The sequence below is a fragment of the Alexandromys fortis genome, unplaced genomic scaffold (genome assembly GCF_014885135.2).
Source record: "Alexandromys fortis isolate MF-2015 unplaced genomic scaffold, M_Fortis_MF-2015_v1.1 scaffold_30, whole genome shotgun sequence".
Lineage (NCBI taxonomy): Eukaryota > Metazoa > Chordata > Mammalia > Rodentia > Cricetidae > Alexandromys > Alexandromys fortis.
The window spans coordinates 13,063,012-13,080,979 of NW_026067922.1; the positions used below are offsets into that span (position 1 = coordinate 13,063,012).

At 43.6% G+C, this 17,968-nt stretch overlaps 1 protein-coding gene across 20 annotated transcripts in view; it reads left to right on the forward strand.

Moving 5' to 3' along the window:
• The first annotated feature begins 398 nt into the window (after positions 1-398).
• The window catches only part of Kidins220 (kinase D interacting substrate 220), a 91,590-nt gene continuing 74,020 nt past the window's right edge, over positions 399-17,968 (forward strand). For all 20 annotated transcript variants that reach the window (XR_007591624.1, XR_007591625.1, XR_007591613.1 and 17 more), the window contains exons 1-4: positions 399-543; positions 8,920-9,060; positions 14,076-14,174; positions 15,932-16,030. Coding sequence is in view for 6 of the 20 variants with exons in the window: in XM_050141850.1 (XP_049997807.1) it covers positions 8,953-9,060; positions 14,076-14,174; positions 15,932-16,030 (306 nt within the window). In the remaining 14 variants the exon portion in view is untranslated. The remainder of the gene's footprint in view (positions 544-8,919; positions 9,061-14,075; positions 14,175-15,931; positions 16,031-17,968) is intronic.

Genomic DNA, 17,968 nt, shown 5'->3' on the forward strand with positions numbered 1-17,968 from the left:
GCTTATAATGCCAGGTATGGGTTATAAGTTGGCTTTCATAAAAGTGAATGACAGGGAAAAATATTACCTGGGGCACTTGTGAAAAAAATACATGCATTTAGCTGGGTGTGGTGGCACAGGTCGGCTGGGAGGTGGAGGCAGGATCGAGAGCATAATGTCATCCTCGGCTGCACAGTGAGTTTGACGCCTGCCTGGGCTTTTTGACACTGTCTTAAAACAGAACATCCTAATCCAAACCAACCAAATAAGCGAAGTCTCCACCTCTTTTAAACAGAGGAACGATGCTGAGGGCAGCAGGACTGCGCATCCTAGACACCTCGGCACCTGCCACTCCTTCTACTCCGCCCTCCATGAGGTGGAGCCAGAGAAGCCCCGCCCATATCAGACCCACGTGACCTGTCAGTTCCTGAGTCTCCGGAAAATGGCCGCCGGGTGTGGTGCGGGCAGAGCGCTGGGAACCCTGCTCTCTCGGCGTCGCCTCTTCTAACGAGGTCCGTGGCGCGGCGAGCCGATTCTGCCGAGCCGAGGACCGGCTGTGACACGGTCAGTGCGGAGGCGGCGAGGCCGGGAGAGGGAGGGCAGCGGGAGGGTCCGAGGCTGGCGGGCGGCACCGGTGGGGGGGGGCGGGTGACCCCGAGGCCGGTGCGGGGCCTCGGGGCTGAGAGGGCCAACGCGGGTGCGGTCGGGCGGGGCGCTCCGGTGCGGCGTTCCCGGGGGAGGGGGTCATTGGCGGGGACTCCAGGCCCAGGCGGCTTCCATGGCTGTCATACCCATCACCATCACCTGGTGAGTCCCCCCCCCTCACTCAGCAGGTGTTGCCGAGGCTTTTCCTTTGCTTTGGGGGGGGGGGTGTTGTTGTTTTCTTCTGCGCTGTCATCGCGGAGCCCACTGCCCCATTGTCCTGTGCTGGCTTTTAAACGCCCCGCAAAGCCCCTGGTTAGGACGCGTCCATGTTCGCTTTGTCAGCCAGCAGTGTAGGAATTTTTTTTTTTTTCAGGTTGCTTTCACGTATTGAAAGATTTAAGCCGGGTTTAGAACATTTTCTTATTAATAACTGTGTGGCTCTCTGCTCGCTAGAAGTGTTTGCTAAAAATGTAGCGGCGTTCTCTTGTTTCTCAGATTCCTTTGCTGTGGGGTGTGGCTGGGGGAAAACCTCTTGGAGGTGATCCTCATAGGTTAGTCCCGGCTCTCACATTTCGACACCAAGAAAAACAAGGTATCTCATTAAAAGGAAGGTTCCCCCCCCCCCCTCTCTCTCTCTCTCTCTCTCTCTCTCTCTCTCTCTCGGGCGATTGGATCTCTGGTGCAGAGACGAGAATGAAAAATGCTGTCGCAAGGTGTGTTCTTTGTTCTTAATCTTTGATCTCAGTCTTTACAAGGACAGGCTATTTCATCGGACTCATTTTGTGGTCTTTTTTTAACAATCTGTTTCTGTCCTGGCGGTGCTGGTGCAAGCCTTTAATCCCAGCACTCGGGAGGCAGAGGCAGGCGGATCTATGTGAGTTCAGATCCAGCCTGGTTTACAGAGTAAGTTCCAGGACAGCCAGGGCTACATAGAGAAACCCTGTCTCGAAAACAACAACAACAACAAGGGAAAAAAAAAAACCAAAAGCAAAACAAAACAAAATCTGTTTCTGAGCTCCACCACAGGTCTGCCAAAATGGAACTCTCTCTCTCTGGGTTAATGGTATTGTATACAATATTCGATATGCTTTGCAAATAATTGATGTGCACACCATTTAGGGTCCTTTTAAACAGTCTCCCCTCCCCTCCCCTCCCCTCCCCTCCCCTTCCCTCCCCTCCTCGCCTCTTCTCCTCACCTCTTCTCTTTTCTTCATATATGGCCATGGCCTGACAGATTAGCTTGCCTCTGCCTCCCAGGTGCAGGGGATAAAGGCTTGTGCCGTGTGCCGGCACATCAGGCTCTAATCGAGCTCATTAGGGGCACTTAAATGTTTGTAGCGACCAGAGCACTCCCCAGTCCCAACCAGAGCCCAGGCTGGGTGGTGAGAAGGGGCAGATACATGTGAAGAAATGTCTGCTGCCTTTCTTCCTGTACGCTCTCATCTCCTTCTCCATCTTGTAGTAAGCTTGGGTGCGCTTTAGCTGACATTCATGGCAATCCTAACATTGCCACCTATATTTCTTTCCAAGTCATATGGTTTGCTGTTATTTTTTTTCCATCTAGAATATCTCTGGATATTTTGTTCAACTAGAAATTAAAATATTTTGTTTTTAATTTCCTTGAAAAGAGATGTCATATCTCTTTTATTTTTACTGCCAGATTCCTTTCCTGTAGGTTTCTGTTTTGGTCCCTAAGTCATGCTTAGAGTCCTGGTTCTTTAGTTTNTTTTTTGAGACAAGGTTTCTCTGTAACTTTGGAGCCGGTCCTCAGTTATGGAACTAGCCCTTGTCCTTGTAGACCAGGCTGGCGTTGAACTCACAGAGATCCTCCTGCCTCTGCCTCCTAAGTCCTAGGATTAAAGGTGTGTGTCACTACCACCCGGCAGGTTCTTTTTTTTTTGTTCTGGGTTGTGTATATATACACTACTAAATTTAATTTTCTATGATCCTGCATGAGTGTGTTATCCCCCTCTTCCAGCTTTTGCTGAAGAATGTCAGCTTTTTTTCCCCACTGAATTCCTGAGTGTTTAGAAGGCATGAGCAGAAACCTTAGGGAAAGGAATCTCACAGGGGCCTCTCTGGTTCCCTTAGGAAGGGGGCCTGCTCCTGTCTGTAAGGTCTCATTCTCTGATGACTGTGATCCTACACTTCATCCATAGTGACATCCATAATTCCAGTTCTGGACTGGCCCACCTTATCTTCTGAGCGTGACCTGTATAGATTGTTTGCATAGCCTTGCCTGTGGTTATGGCAGAGAACATTCTTGTTGAGGGGTGACAGGGGGCCTGTCTGTGGACAAAGCCACCCCCTCCCCAGAAGAGGCATCCTTTATGTACCTATGAAGTTATTCGGCTTGACAGTGGGATTCTGTTTGCTGGCATAGTTTCTGGAGATAGAAGAGAATGGAGTTAGCCTTTAAGCTTGAAGAGATACAGGTCTAAGCCATTGTGGACTTTGAAGCTGTAGCTGTCAAAGCATGCAGGACATGCTTTGGTTTGCTGGGAGTATAGCCTCTGGCATTCCGTGTTGATGCGCATTCTACCAAGATTGGGTTGGTTCTACTGTTAGAAATTGAGCAGTGAACGGAGTCCTTATTCTTACTGAACTCTTTGCTGGGGTAGCAAGAGCAGGCTAAAAAAGTAAGTGGCGTGTTGAGTCATGCTGAGTGCTATCCCAGATAAAGCTGAGTTCAGGAATGGTGATAGTGTTGGCGGGTGATGGCTGGTTTATACTTAGTGGCTGGAGTGCTTTGTGTCAGTTGACATTTTTTGGGAACACAAGACAGCCTGAAGAAAGTGAAGTAGAGTGGTAGGAGATGAGCCTCGGGAAGAGGAGAAGGGTAGGTCTAAGTGAGAAGTGAGGCTGGAGCTAGGCTGGCCGTGCAGGAATGCCATACTGTGCTTTAGTCTAGCACTGGACGGTGCTATATCCTTAACAGCTGAGACAATGCATTTGTAGTTCTTACTCCCTCTCCATATATGTACAGACACTTTTTAATCAATACAGTGTTTAGAAACATATTGATTCCCTGTATGAATTTGTCCGCCTGAGTTTGTGCACACCATTTGCATGCAGTGCCTTGGAGGCAAGCTCCTCTGGAGCTAGAGTTGTAAGAGGCCTGGAACTGGAAACTCAACACAGATCTACTATGTGTTCTTGTAAATAAAGTTATGTGATATTTAAAATCTTTATCCACGTTTTTCCTAGTTTTAGAATTGCTTCCTAGGTGTGAAATTATTGGATCAAATAACTTTTTTTTTAAATTAAGGCATATTGACATGATTAATTTACATGCTACAGAATATACCCTTTTGAGGGTATGGTTTTGAATTTTTGTTGTTGTTGTTTTGTTTTTCAAGGCATGGTTTCTTTGTGTAACAGCCCTGGCTGTCCCGGAACTTGCTATGTAGATCAGGCTGGCCTCAAACTCACTGAGGTCAGCGTGCCTCTGCCTACTGAGTGTTGAGATTAAAGGCGTGCGCCACCACCTCCCAGCATGGTCTTGAATTTTGACACATCCAGGTAATTATGTAACACCAGCACAATTGAAGTAGAGAATAGCCATCAACTTTCCCATTCTCTCGCATTCCTCAGCAGTGTCTCACCTTTTGTCTTGTACCCTAGCAACCTCCAATGTGTTCTGTTCTGTCCAGGTAGTTCTTGTTCCAGAAGGTCATATTTACATGAATTCATATAGTGCAATAATAATTTCTTCCCACTGGCCCCCAAAATAGACTTTATTCCTGCATATAAAACTTGAACCCTATCTCAAGGACCCCTGGAGTCAACTCCCTTCTGTTCCATTAATTCACACAAAGTTCTAATGCCATCTTCTAAGTCCAACATTAGCAAGGAGGCAGTGACTCGGTCACCCCAGACTCTCTGTGAACCTGTGGGATTCAGTCAGGCACTCTGCTGGTACCTGTCCGTAATCACATCATTGGGAGGCAGATGCAGGAGGATCTAATTTGAGGCTAACTTAAAAATTATGTATTAAGTACCTGTCTCCCTCAATCAGAATATCTCTTTCCTTGCTCTCTGTCCTTCCCCCATCTCAACTATTCTGTTCCTCAAGTTTTCCTCCTCCCTCCCTTTCTCCCCTCCTTCTTCCCTTCTGCAGGCCCTTTACCCCTCACCCCCATGTTCCCAATTTTGTCAGGAGATCTTATCTATTTTCTCTTCCCAGGGGGATCTATATATGTTTCTCTTAGGGTTAACCCTGTTACTTAGCTTCTTTAGGGTTGTGGACTATAAGTTCATTATCCTTTGCTTTACAGCTAGTAACCACTTAGGAGTGAGTACATACTAAGATCACCTTTCTGGGTCTGGGTTACCTCACTCAGGATGGGTTTTTCTAGTTCGATCCATTTGCATGCAAATTTCAAGATGTCATTTTTTTTTTAACCACTGAGTAGTACTCCAGTATGTAAATGTACTACATTTTCTTTATCCATTCTTTGGTTGAGGGGCATCTGTGTTGTTTCTAGGTTCTGGCTATTACAAATAATGTAGCTACGAACATAGTTGAATAAATAAATGCCCTTGTACTTTGTTTGAGAATCCTTTGGATATATGCCCAAGAGTGGTATTGCTGGGTCTTGAGGCGACCTGCCCAGCAGGTCCTAAGTTACTCCAGGGTCTTGAAGAGGCACTATCTGAAAGACATGGGAGGAAAGAGAAACGGACGCCAAGCAGTATTCTTTGTCAAGGTATCCCCTTTATTGAAGCAAGTTTCATGTCTTAAATACTCAGAAAGGAGCTCGGGCAGGGGGAACTGAGGAAAGGGGGAAGGGAAGGAGGGGCTCGGTAGCTAGGCAACTAAGTGGGGCAGTTTGGCAGCTAAGCAGGGCAGTTGCAAGGTCAGTGGCTAGAACACCTGCTGTTAGTGATAAGCAGCAAGAAGACACTCTGTGGTGCTTTCCAGAGCTTGAGTCTCCAAGGTTAGCACACAATGTTTTAGTTAACTTTAAGTTTTCTGTCTCAAGGTTTTTACTTCAAGGCCCTGTGAGATGTGAGAAAGGAGAAGCCTGAAATGGCTCCTGACATCGAGGTAGTTTGATTCCCAGTTTTCTGAGAAACTGCCATACTGATTTCCAGAGTGGTTGTACAAGTTTGCATTCCCACCAGCAATGGAGGAGTATTTTCCATACTCATTCTCTCCAGCATAAGCTACCATTGGTGTTTTTGATTTTAGCCATTCTGTTGGGTGTAAGATGGTATCTCAGAGTTGTTTTGATTTGCATTTCCTTGATGGCTAGCAAGAAACCTGGTACTAGAGAAATTCCCAGGAATCCACAAGGATGACCTTAGCAATAGTGGAGAGGGTACCCAAACTGGCCTTGTCCTGTGATCAAATTAATGACTATCTTAAATGTCACCATAGAACCTTCATCCAACAACTGATGGAAACCAAGACAGAGACCTGCAGTGGAGCACTGGCCTGAGCTCCCAAAGTCCAGCTGAAGAGTGGGAGGAGTAAGACTAGGAGCAAAGAGGTCAAGGCCATGATGGGTACACCCACTGAAACAGTCTACCAGGCTAATGGGAGCTCATCAACTCCAGCCGGACAGGGAAGGATCCAGTATAGGACCAAAGTAGCCCCTCTGAATGTGGGTGACAGTTGTATGGCTGAGGCAGACTTAAGGGCCACTGGCAGTGGGACTAGAATTTATCCCTACTGCTTGTACTGGCTTTTTGGAACCTATTCTCTTTGGATGGATACCTTGCCCAGCATAGACATAGTAGGGAGGGCCTTGGACCTTTCTCAGAGCATTGTGCCTTACCCTCTCTGAGGAGTGGGGGTGGGGGTGGGGGAAGGTAGAGGAAATGGGAGGAGGAGAGGGAGTGGGAACTGGGATTGATATGTAAAATGAAAAAAGATAGTTTGTTTTGTTTTTTTTAAAAAAATAAAGTGAAAAAAGAAAGAGCCTATCTCAAGAACAGACACAAAAAACTAAACCAAAACAACCAAACAGAGAAACAAGTTATCTGAAGGAGCAATTTAATTCTCCTAGCAGAGGTGAAATTTTTGTTTTTCTTTTTTTTAATTTTGATGAACCCCAATCTATCAGATTTTTCTTTTTTTACATACTGTTTTTGGTTTTATGTTAAGGCAGTTTTCTTGATCAGAGGTTACAGAGACAGTGTTCTTTTTAGCAGCAGTTTTGTGCTTATGTGGTACATTTGGTTCATTTTGAGTTAGAATCTGTATAGTGGGCGAAGGAAGGACTGATGGTTTTACATTTAGATGTCTCTTGAGTAGAATGCAGTCTACTTAAAAACAGTTTTAGATTATTCTTATTTATTCTTTGACAATTTAATGTATGTATACAATGTATCTTGGTAACACCCACCTCATCCCACCCCCTCCACTTCCTCTAGACAACCCTCCTTTTCCCAGCTTACATCCTACTTGTGGTAGTGCACACTGAGCAAACTGAGTGCTTTTCTAGTGGTGGAGACCGGTGGAGAACAAGCAAGTGGTCAAGGCGTGGGAGTGTGGGGTTACTGTGGGGCAGCTGAAGTTATTGCTCTCAGACGTCCCATGGTAGGCTACACTTTGTCATAGTGTGGCCTGCAAGAATGAGACCAGCACATCTGATGAAGAGAAATTTGGCAGACAAGCTGAACACAGATGCCTGGGTGGGATAGGCCATGGGTTTGTAGTGAAGGGACAGAGGGGGAGTTGTAGAACCACAAGGTCTTGGGTGTTAAATAGGTGAGAGGCCACTCCATTTACAGTCCTCTGCTGAGATGAAAACATTTGATGTTTTTCTCTTCCGAGAAGCCAGTAGGGCTTTGAGCAAAAGAATTCAGTTCAGCTCAGTAAGGCTCTAGTACACATTTCAGTGACAGCGTCAGTCACTTGCATGCTGGTCAAAGATGCAGATTCAGGGACCCTGCCAAGACCTGCTGAGTCGGGGGCTCTGAGAGGACAGGGATCTGTGCTATAAGACCTCCCAATGATTCCGATGCATCCATGCCTGAATGTTCTTTATTTTTGATTGATAAATACTAATTTTATATATTTGTTTCCATGTGTGCATACATATGGAATGATCAGTTCAGGCTAATTAACTTGTTAATCACCTCACATCTTTATAATTTCTTTGTGGTGAGAACATCTTAAAATCAATTCACTTGGCTAATTTGAAAAAACACAATATGCTACAGAACTGTTGGCCCTGATCCAACTAAAACTTTGTACTCTTGAACCAACATTTCCTTTTCTGTCCATACCCACACTTCTGTAGCCTTTGCTAGCTCATCTAGAAGCTCACTGTGGGGTGCTTTATAGACAGAGAGGGTCAAGGAGGCTGAGTGGAAGCTGTGAGATGTCAGGACGGCTTGTAGGCTGGTAGTGATGGAGGCAGTGACAATAGATAGGAATTACTTTTTGTAGATAGAGCTAGAAGGGCTTGCTATTTTAGGTTGGTTATATATTAGATTCAATGTCATGTGAGAAGGAAGGTTAAGTCATAGGCCTGGGCCCTGGAAGGATAGAGCTGGAGTTCCAAGATGGGGTCAGCAGTAGGCACAGTGGAGCACCACTTCCATTGTGCTTGGGGAGCTGTTGAAGCTCAGTAGCATCCGGCTTGGGTTTTTGATGAACTAAGTTTGATATGTACTGCTAGTCTGGGAAAGGACATTGTAGTGATACTTTGTTTGTAACCTAACAAAAAGAGCTTGTCTGAAGATCAAAGTGCAGAGCTAAAACCACTAGTTAGCCATAGAGGCCAAGCAGTGGTGGCACACACCTTTAATCCCAGCACTTAGGAGACAGAAGCAGATGGATTTCTGTGAGTTCAAGGCCACCCTGGGCTACACAAGTTTGAATCTGCCTAAAAGAGAAAAAGAGCCCACACAAAGGGGATCCCAGCATTTGGGATCCCATGCCTTTAATCTCACAGCACTAGGGAGGTGGAGATAGGAGTGACAGGGCTGGGCAGAGAGAGGAATATAAGGTGGGAGGAGACAGGAGCTCAGTGCAGTCTGAGGATTTGTAGAGACGGGATCACCCCTTCTATCTGAGCACTGGAAGAGGTAAGAACTTTTTAGTGGCTGGCCGCTCTGCTTCTCTGATCTTTCATCATTAACTCCTATATCTGACTCCTAGTGTTTATTATTAAGAACAATTGGAATTCGTGCTACAGGACGTCTTTTCAGCATTATGACAGTTGAGGTGTAGGGATTTGTTTATATTTCTACCATTGGAAGTGTATCCGAACACATTTAAGGGTAAAAGTGAAGGATATTTAATAATCATTTTGTACATTTTGTCTGACTTTTTTACAGGTGAAATAAAGTCGACTATAGATTTCTGTGAAAATGTCGGTTCTAATATCACAGAGTGTGATAAATTATGTGGAAGAAGAAAATATTCCTGCTCTGAAAGCTCTTCTTGAGAAGTGCAAAGATGTGGATGAGAGAAATGAGGTGAGGCCGGGAGTAGACTGCTCTCTGCACGAGGCGCAGTGCTAATGATGAAGGTGGGAATAGGTGGCTCTCCGCTTCAGTGGACGTATTCATGATGCAGCTTCTTCTTGGAGTATTTTGGATTTCGTGTTTTGAAAGTACTTTTAGCTCATATAAATCATGGAATATTGAATATTGAATGTAGACTTCTTGACTTCCCTGATAAAATAGTAAGTATTCAGGACGTTTGGTTCTTGAAAACCACAGTGCTCATAGGAAGCTTTATAATCTAAGATCCCCCTTCCTTCAAATAGATCAACCAGATTAAATGTTTTTTCAGTGGACTCTCAAATCCTCCTGGGTCGTTCATTTCACACACCTTGGGATTTTAGATGCTGCATGTTTTAGAGAGTATTACATACACTATGTTACTTTTTAGTAACTAAATAGTAAACTTACCTTAAATATTAGTTTTAAATACCTTAAATATTTCTGTTAAATAGTGTAAGCAAAAGCATTGCTCTTATTTCATTAGATGTAATATGATGGTTGAGAACTATTCGATATGACATTTTAGAGAGTAATAAAATTTTAACTGTCAAAGTATGTATTTATTTTAATAAATCTTTAATTTTTAGATATTATTTTATGGGTATGGGCATTTTACCTGCATATATGCTTGTGTGCCATGTGCATGCCTAGTGCATGCAGAAGTCAGAAGAAAGCACTGGATCACCTGGGACTGGAGTTAACACACAGTTGTGAGCTAGCTACCAGGTGGGTGCTGGGAATTGAACCCAGGTCCTTTGGAAGGGCCACCAGTGCTCTTAACCACTAAGCCATCTTTCTGCCCTTCTTTCCTTTTTCAACACTAGGGATCGAGTCCATGCCCTCAGGCATGCTATGTTAGAGCACTACTGTGGAGCTGTATCCATAGACCTACAATTGATACTTTTTATTTTTATTAAACATGTGTGTATGTGTGTGTAGATGTGTAAGTTAGGGGACAGCTTTCAGGAATTGGTTCTCTACTATCGTGGGTCTTGGAGATAGAATGAGATTGTCAGGCTTGATGGCAAGTACCGTTATCCACTGAGCCATCTCTACTTATAGAATTTAATCTTGGAGCAGAATATGCAGAGGCAGGTAGATCTTTGTGAGTTCAGGGACAGCCTGGTTTACATTGTAAGTTTCAGATCAGTTAGGCTATATAGTCCTTACCCCCCTCCCCACAAAAGCAAACAAAAGTCATCATTGTTACTGTTATTTTAAACTGTTGGACTGGGAGGTCTAGCTGTTTAGTAGAATGTGTTACTAGCATGAGTGAGGCCCTGGGTTCAACAAGACTAAGAGTGATCCAGGGCTTCACAAAATTGCTTAGATTTTCTCATTTTTTTTTCTTTAAGTTTAGAATCTAAATTTAAGTATTTAAATTCCTTCATCTTATTCATCTTTAGCTTATCATTTTATTACATTTTGTGTATTTTGTGTGTGTGTGGGGGAATCCTAAGACAGCTTGCAGAAGTCGTCCTCTCCTTCCACCATAAGGTCCTCAGCTCTCCACAGCCCTTGCTCACCATTCCTGAAAGGATCTTCAATATTAGATGAGGGAAGTAAAATAATATGTGTGTGTGTTTAGCATATAAATGGCCACAGTCAGTGCTTCTGGGTTCTTTGCCTCTTTTATTTATATACTAGAGAAGTCTCAGCTTATGAGTAGTTCCGTCTTGGAAAGAGCAAGGTCACCTTTCCTCGGGGTGGAGCAGGGCTGGGTGGTAGGTAATATTGAGACTGGACATTCTGACTAAGAAAATGAAACAAGACTTTAAGAGATTGTTTTGTGTGTGTGTGTGTGTGTGTGTGTGTGTGTGTGTGTGTTTATAAACACTCTAAAAGGAATTTCAAGAGGATTTCAGAATGCTTTGGTTTTACTCTAACTATTGGAAGAAGAATATAGTCCTTTAAGAGATGACTGCTTAAGGGCACTGATTGTGTAAGTCTGGTTCACATAAAAAGGTAGAAACAAGGTCCTAGGAACTAGAAGGAAAAGGTGGTTGAATTGTAGGCGGGTTTGCATTGTAACCTCCTGGGAGCTGAGAGGAGGACAGCCCTTGAGAAGGTCAGTAGGTGCATAGTGTTCTGTTTTCTTTGGTGTACTTGGGCCTGAGATCACGATAAGTAGTAGAGGAGAGGTGTCTTAGTCAGCTTGTGTGCGTTTGTAGTGTAATTCCATAGTCTGGGTAATGTCTTCTCATAGTTGTAGAGGTTAGGAAGTCCAAGATGAAGGCATCTGCTGAGAGCATTCTTGCTGCATCACAACATGGCAGAAGTCATCCTGTGGGTGAGCGAGGATGTGGGAAAAGGGAATGAGAGGGACTCTAGAGAAGGGAGCCAAATTCTTCTTTTATTAAGATCTCATTGCTACAGCAACTAACCCACCTGCACAGTAATGCCATTGATCCATGAGGCTGAGCTCCCATGACCTAAATGCCTCTTCAAGTCCCTGCCACTCAATATTGTGTTGTATTGAGATTTCAGTGTATAAACTTTGAGGAATACATTCAAACAATGAAGGATTTTTAATCCTCTTCATTTTAGAAAACAGTAGGCTTGTGATTTGGTGGAGTATGTAAGCCCTGATATGGAGGAGACTTTTAGTGACTCATCTTCAAATGCTAGGATAAAGTTATCCTGATGTCAGATTACTTTTATCTCTATAGCTGTGGCTGCTATCTTGGTTGAACATAAAGTAACAGAATCTAGAAATAATAGACTTTAAGATTCAGATTACAAGGTAACTCTTCTAGCTTTAGGAATAAAACTGAGCCAGGCGGTAGTGATGCAGGCCTTTAATCCCAACACTCAGAAGGCAGAGGCAGGCAGGTCTCTTGAGAACTAGGCCAACCTCATTTACAGAGTGAGTTCCAGAACAGTCAGGGCTACACAGTCTTGAAAAAACAGCAAAACAAACAAACTCACTCTTTGGCAGTCTTTTCTGAAAGAAGTTTAGACAAGTGAGGATTTATTTTCTCGCATGTTGAATTGAAAGAGCCTTTCTAAGGCGGGTGGGGTGACTTCAGGACACCCTGAGGATCCATACCTCCTTTGCTTTTCTGATCACATAAATGCCAGTGTTCTTCATCCCATCCATCTTGCTTGAGGGACTGAGCAGTGGTAGCAGTGTCACCACAGGTCATGATCTGGGCCCTTTAGTTGAGCATATAGCCACTCCCAACGGAATCCTGTTCCTGTGCTTAGAAGGGACTGATAATTTATGTAAGAGAAAAATGTGACTAGTTAGAGCTTTCACAGCAGGTAGTTCCAATTAATTGGGTCAAAACCATCCTTTTTATTTGTCTTAACATATTTTTGCACATATTAAAATCTCATAGCATGGAACCCCTGTATGAATGATCTGAAGTGCAACACTGATGCCCAAACCAGAAAATTCTTCTGAGTCTGTTAAAAACTATTACCTAAAGTTAATGCATCCTCTGTGCTCCGATTCAGTTTCTTAGCTTTAGTTTTTTCTATGTTGCACGAATGACACTCGATGTGCAGCCATTAATCATGATAGGTTAGAAGAGGGCTACTATAAGAATATGCCAAAGGTGGGGCGGGGGGATATGAGTGATGGAGGCATGAGTGACATAGTAATTGATGCCTGTCATCCAGACTCAGAATCATAAATACAATGTTCTAAGCTAATTTGCTTAACAAGTAGTTATGTGCACATTACTTTCTTATGAATACTTTTTATTTAAATTTTTTCATATAGTATTTTTGATTGTGTATTTCCCCTCTCACACCTCTTCCCTGTTCCTCTCAGTCTTCCTGGCCTTTTGGCTTTACCTTCTTTCTCACTCTTTTTCTCTCTTTCAAAATAAGTAAGAAACAACAAACAAACAAGCAGACAAAAACACCTGCAAGAAACAAAACATCCCACAAAAGCAAAAGACAAGACAAACAGGCAAAAAACCAACCAAACAAACAAAAAACAAAACAAAGCAAAGTAAACGAGAAGCCCACAAAAATACCATTAATTTTGTGTTGGCCAAGTCCACCTGCCTTGGAGTGCAGTCAATAGACTCAGTGCCACTCATTGGATAAACCTGGTTTTCCCTTTGCCAGCTGGTACCAGTTGCAGATAACTTCTTAGCTGGAGGTGAGAGCTATGTCTGCTTTCCTCTCTTAGTTCTGTGACCCCATCTGGCTTAAACCTGTGCAGGTCTCGTGCATGCTGGCAGTTTCTGTGAGGTCATATTGCACATTGCTTTTTAGAATGGTTGATTATCAAATTCAATGTTCAAACAAACTTTCCACTTGGAAAATCTGTGTATACATGGTACCTCAATCTCTAATGAGTGCAGGGGACACCACATATAGTTTAATGTCACTCATAAGAATGCCTGCATTTCTGTGATTTGTTTTTTACTTCATTTAAATCAGTAGTTATGTTTAACTCTTTATCCTTATAGTAGCATTTGTTTACTGATTTTGAATGAACTCAAGTGCCTGAAACAGATTATTCATATTATAGTGGGAAAATTACATTTCTTTCTTTTTAAAGTATGCTTATTTTTATTTTTTATTTTATGTGCAATGGTGTTTTGCAATGGATGTCAGGTCCCCTGGAACTGGGGTTACAGACAATTGTAAGCTGTCATGTGGGTGCTGGGAATTGAATCCAGGTTCTCTAGAAGAGCAATTAGTGCTCTTAACCACTGAACCACCTCCCCAGCCCTGGAAAGTTACGTTTCTGACTTTGGTATTCATTTATTTCTCTGGAAATTGATCGCAGGGCCTTGCACATCTGAGGCATGTGTCCATCACTGAGCTGTGTACTCTAACTAGCTTATGACTTTTTGATCATCAGCAAACTGAGCCTATAGGTTCAAAGCTGTTGATAAATTCCATAACGACAGGGAATACGTCAGGGCTTTGCATACCTTTGTGAGCAGGTGAGTGTGGAGCTTCTCAGTGTTGGAGTGAGAGCACGTTATGCTGCTAAGCTCGCTGTGCTGTTTGTTTTCCAGTGTGGCCAGACACCGCTGATGATAGCTGCTGAACAGGGCAATGTGGAAATAGTGAAAGAACTGATTAAGAATGGAGCCAACTGCAACCTGGAAGATCTGGTATGCATAAAGCATCTACTCAGTAGCCCTTCTTTAATTTGTTCACCAGAGTGATTAAAGAAGAATAATTAAAAATTATACTTTGAAGGCTGGATGTGGTAGTTTGTGCCTTTAATCCCAATCCCAGTATTCAGGAGGCAGAAACAGGTGGGACTCTTGAGTTCCAGGCCAGCCTGGTCTACATAGAGAGTTCCAGGCTAGTCATGGCAACATTATGAGGCTCCTTCTATAAATAAATGAGTAAGTAAATAAATGAGCAAACGAGCAAATAAATATTTTTAAAAATGCTTTGAGATCTATCTCACCTTGGCCTAATTTGCTACATAGATTTTGTTGTTGTTTTTGTTTTGTGTTTTTAATCAAGAATTTTTTGCTTACAAGCAAGTATTTTGGTTCCTTCTTGTTTTTCCCTTTGTACATGGCAAGCCTGAAGCTCATATCTGTAAAATCAAGTGTCTTTACAATATTTCTATGTATGAGCTGTGCTGTTAATGACTCTATAATTGTAACTTATAGATCGTGTTATGCTTGATAATGGTTCCTTCTGATACTGTTTTTGAGGTACAAATCACCATCCTGTTTCCTTTGGGTTTCCCTGTATTCTTACAGTTACTTTTAGGATCACACAGAAGCAAGAATCTACATTCTTTTGCTCTGGGTGACCATTAGAATTTTTTTGTTTTGAAGACAGGGTCTCACTGTGTAGACCTTCCTCTGTCCCTCCAGTGCTGGGATTAAAAGCATATGCCACTGCTCGTCGTGTGATCATTTGAATTAATCACTCCCTAAAGCAGTGGTTCTCAACCTTCCTTCCTAATGCTGTGGTCCTTTAATACTGTTCCTCATATTGTGGTGACCCCCAACCACAAAATTATTTTTGTTGCTACTTCACAACTGTAATTTTGTTACTGTTACAAATTATAATGTAAATATTTTTAGAGATAGAGGTTTGTCAAAGGGGTTATTACCCAAAGGTTGAGACTGCTGCCCTAAATAAAAGTTAGGACAATTCTGTTCTTTATTTACAAAACAAGAGAGACTAGGTCTTTGTCACAAAACTTCTAACCTCCACACTTGCAGCAGCTGTACTTTAATACTGCATGCATGTGTCCTCACATTGGGTTACAGACACTTTAATTTGAGTAGCAGGTAGTAGCTGCAGGATTGCCCTCAAGGTTTATGGTGGTCTGCTTCTCTTCTTTCTACAAACCATGTGTGATGAGAAGTCCAGGGAGGAGCCTCGACCAGCGCCTGTGACACTGCTCTGTGTACCGTTATTCCTGACGTAGGCAGGTGACAGTCCTGATGCAGACAGGTGACAGTCCTGATGCAGACAGGTGACAGTCCTGATGCAGACAGGTGACAGTCCTGACGCAGGCAGGTGACAGTCCTGATGCAGGCAGGTGACAGTCCTGACGCAGACAGGTGACAGTCCTGACGCAGGCAGGTGACAGTCCTGAGGCAGGCAGGTGACAGTCCTGAGGCAGGCAGGTGACAGTCCTGAGGCAGGCAGGTGTCAGTTCTGAGGCAGGCAGGTGACAGTCCTGAGGCAGGCAGGTGACAGTTCTGATGCATACAGGTGACAGTCCTGAGGCAGACAGGTAAAGTCTTAAAGACAGCTTCCATGTTGTTCCAGGGAGGCTTAGCATGGCTCACATCCTGTCAGTTTGGTCATTTGGTATGTAAATTCAAGTGTATTCCACACTTTGGAATGTTGTTTCTTATTTTGAAATGTGCCATTTTGAATATTTCTCAAGGATAACTGGACAGCTCTTATATCTGCATCTAAAGAGGGCCACATCCACATTGTGGAGGAGCTGCTTAAGTGTGGGGCCAATCTGGAGCACCGTGACATGGTACGTGCATTCTTTTGCAGGGCGGCATTAGTTACTGAAAGTCACTAACAGTGATGGGGACATAGGAATCCTTGTCTGTACTTTATTTTTAAAATAGGGTCTTTTTGTTCTTCACCTTGGGGCTGGATGCTGAATGATTGAAGAATGTTTCAAATGCTGGTGTTATAGTGTCTCCTGTTTAGAATAGTCATCATTTCAGCTTGTTGAGGAATGAAGTTCTCAGCTCATTCTTAGATAGGTCATAACTTAGTATTTAAAACAAACTCATTTCATTTGGGTCAGATTTTAAGAGGTATGTCAGTTTAAAATGTTTTGGGCAAGTTATAGTCTTTGTAATATTTGTAGATTTTTTAATATAATCTGTGAAGACAACAGTTCTCATAGGACATGGCCTCCTGTTTGATCATGATCTGGGTAAAGCATAAAAGTGAGAAAAGGGATCATTTCTGTTTTATTCCGTATTTTTGGTGTCCCATAGGTTTGGGTATGTTGTGCCTTCATTTACTTACTTAAAAAAGAAAACAAGTTATTTTTTTTAAATTTTACATACTTACCAATCCAAGTTCCTACTCCCTCTCCTCCTCCCATTCCCTCCACCTTCCCTACCCTTACCACCATCTACTCCTCAGAGAGGGTAAGGCACATTGCTTTGGGGAAGGTCCAAGGCCCTCCCTACTGTATCTAGGCTGAGCAAGGTATCCATCTAAAGAGAATAGGTTCCCAAAAAGCCAGTACATGTAGTAGGGATAAATCTGCCAGTGGCCCCTCAGTCTGCCCCAGCCATGCAACTGTCAACCACAATCAGAGGGACTAGTTTAGTCCTATGCTTGTTCCTTCCCAGTTCGGCTGCAGGTGGTGAGCTCCCTAAATTAGCTCAGGTAGACTGTTTCAGTGGGTGTACCCATTATGGTCTTGACCTCTTTGTTAATATTCTCATTCCTCCCACTCTTCAACTGGACTTTGGGAGCTCAGGCCAGTGCTCCAATGCAGGTCTCTGCCTCTGTTTCCATCAGTTGCTGGATGAAGGTTCTATGGTGATATTTAAGATATTCATCAGGCCGGGCGGTGGTGGTGTACACCTTTAATCCCAGCACTTGGGAGGCAGAGGCAGGTGGATCTCTGTGAGTTCGAGGCCAGCCTGGTCTACAAGAGCTAGTTCCAGGACAGGCACCAAAGCTACAGAGAAACCCTGTCTTGAAAAACCCAAAAAGAAAGAAAGAAAGAAAAAAAAGAAGAACAAAAAAGAAAAACCCATCCATGAACATATCGGTGTGCATTGGGCACTATGGCCTTGTCCAGTGAGAGAACAACAACGCTTTGTAGAAGCACAAATGGGGTGCAGAGAAGGTCTTGTGTGGGAGCTTATGCTGTCGTGGGCTTTGAAAGACCAAGAGCCAGGAAGCTGGCATCATAAGTTTGAGGCCAGCCTGGGTAACACAGGGAGATTGTCTCAGGAAAAAAGAGGAACAATAAATAAAAGAAGATTTGAAGGCTGAGCTGAGCGGAGCCGTCCTGTCTGGTCCCTGGGCAGGTGGTAGTGTGGCCAGTGCATACATGGATGAGGCCGTGTGGGGAGAGCTGGGAACACTGCAAGTATTTCCTCTGGCTGGAGGCACTAAGGTTGGCAGGGCTCAGTGGAAAAAGATGGAGCCAGAGAGGCTTGCAGGGGTGCTTTGAACTTGCTTCTGGGAGCTGCAACTTTGTCCGCAAAGCAGTGGAAACTTTTAAATAGTGCCTCCCTGCTCCCCTTCCTTTAGCAGAGGCAAGATGTAGTTGGATTTTCATTTAAGAAATTAAATCTTTACCTTTGGAGGAGTGGCCATATTCTGCAAGGCCACTTTTGAATGTGTGCAGTTGACTGTGTAGCAGGCACAAAACAACAGATGAGTTAGTTTGGGGCTCTCTGGTACCAGTTCCCTTCTGTTTATCTTTTCGGTA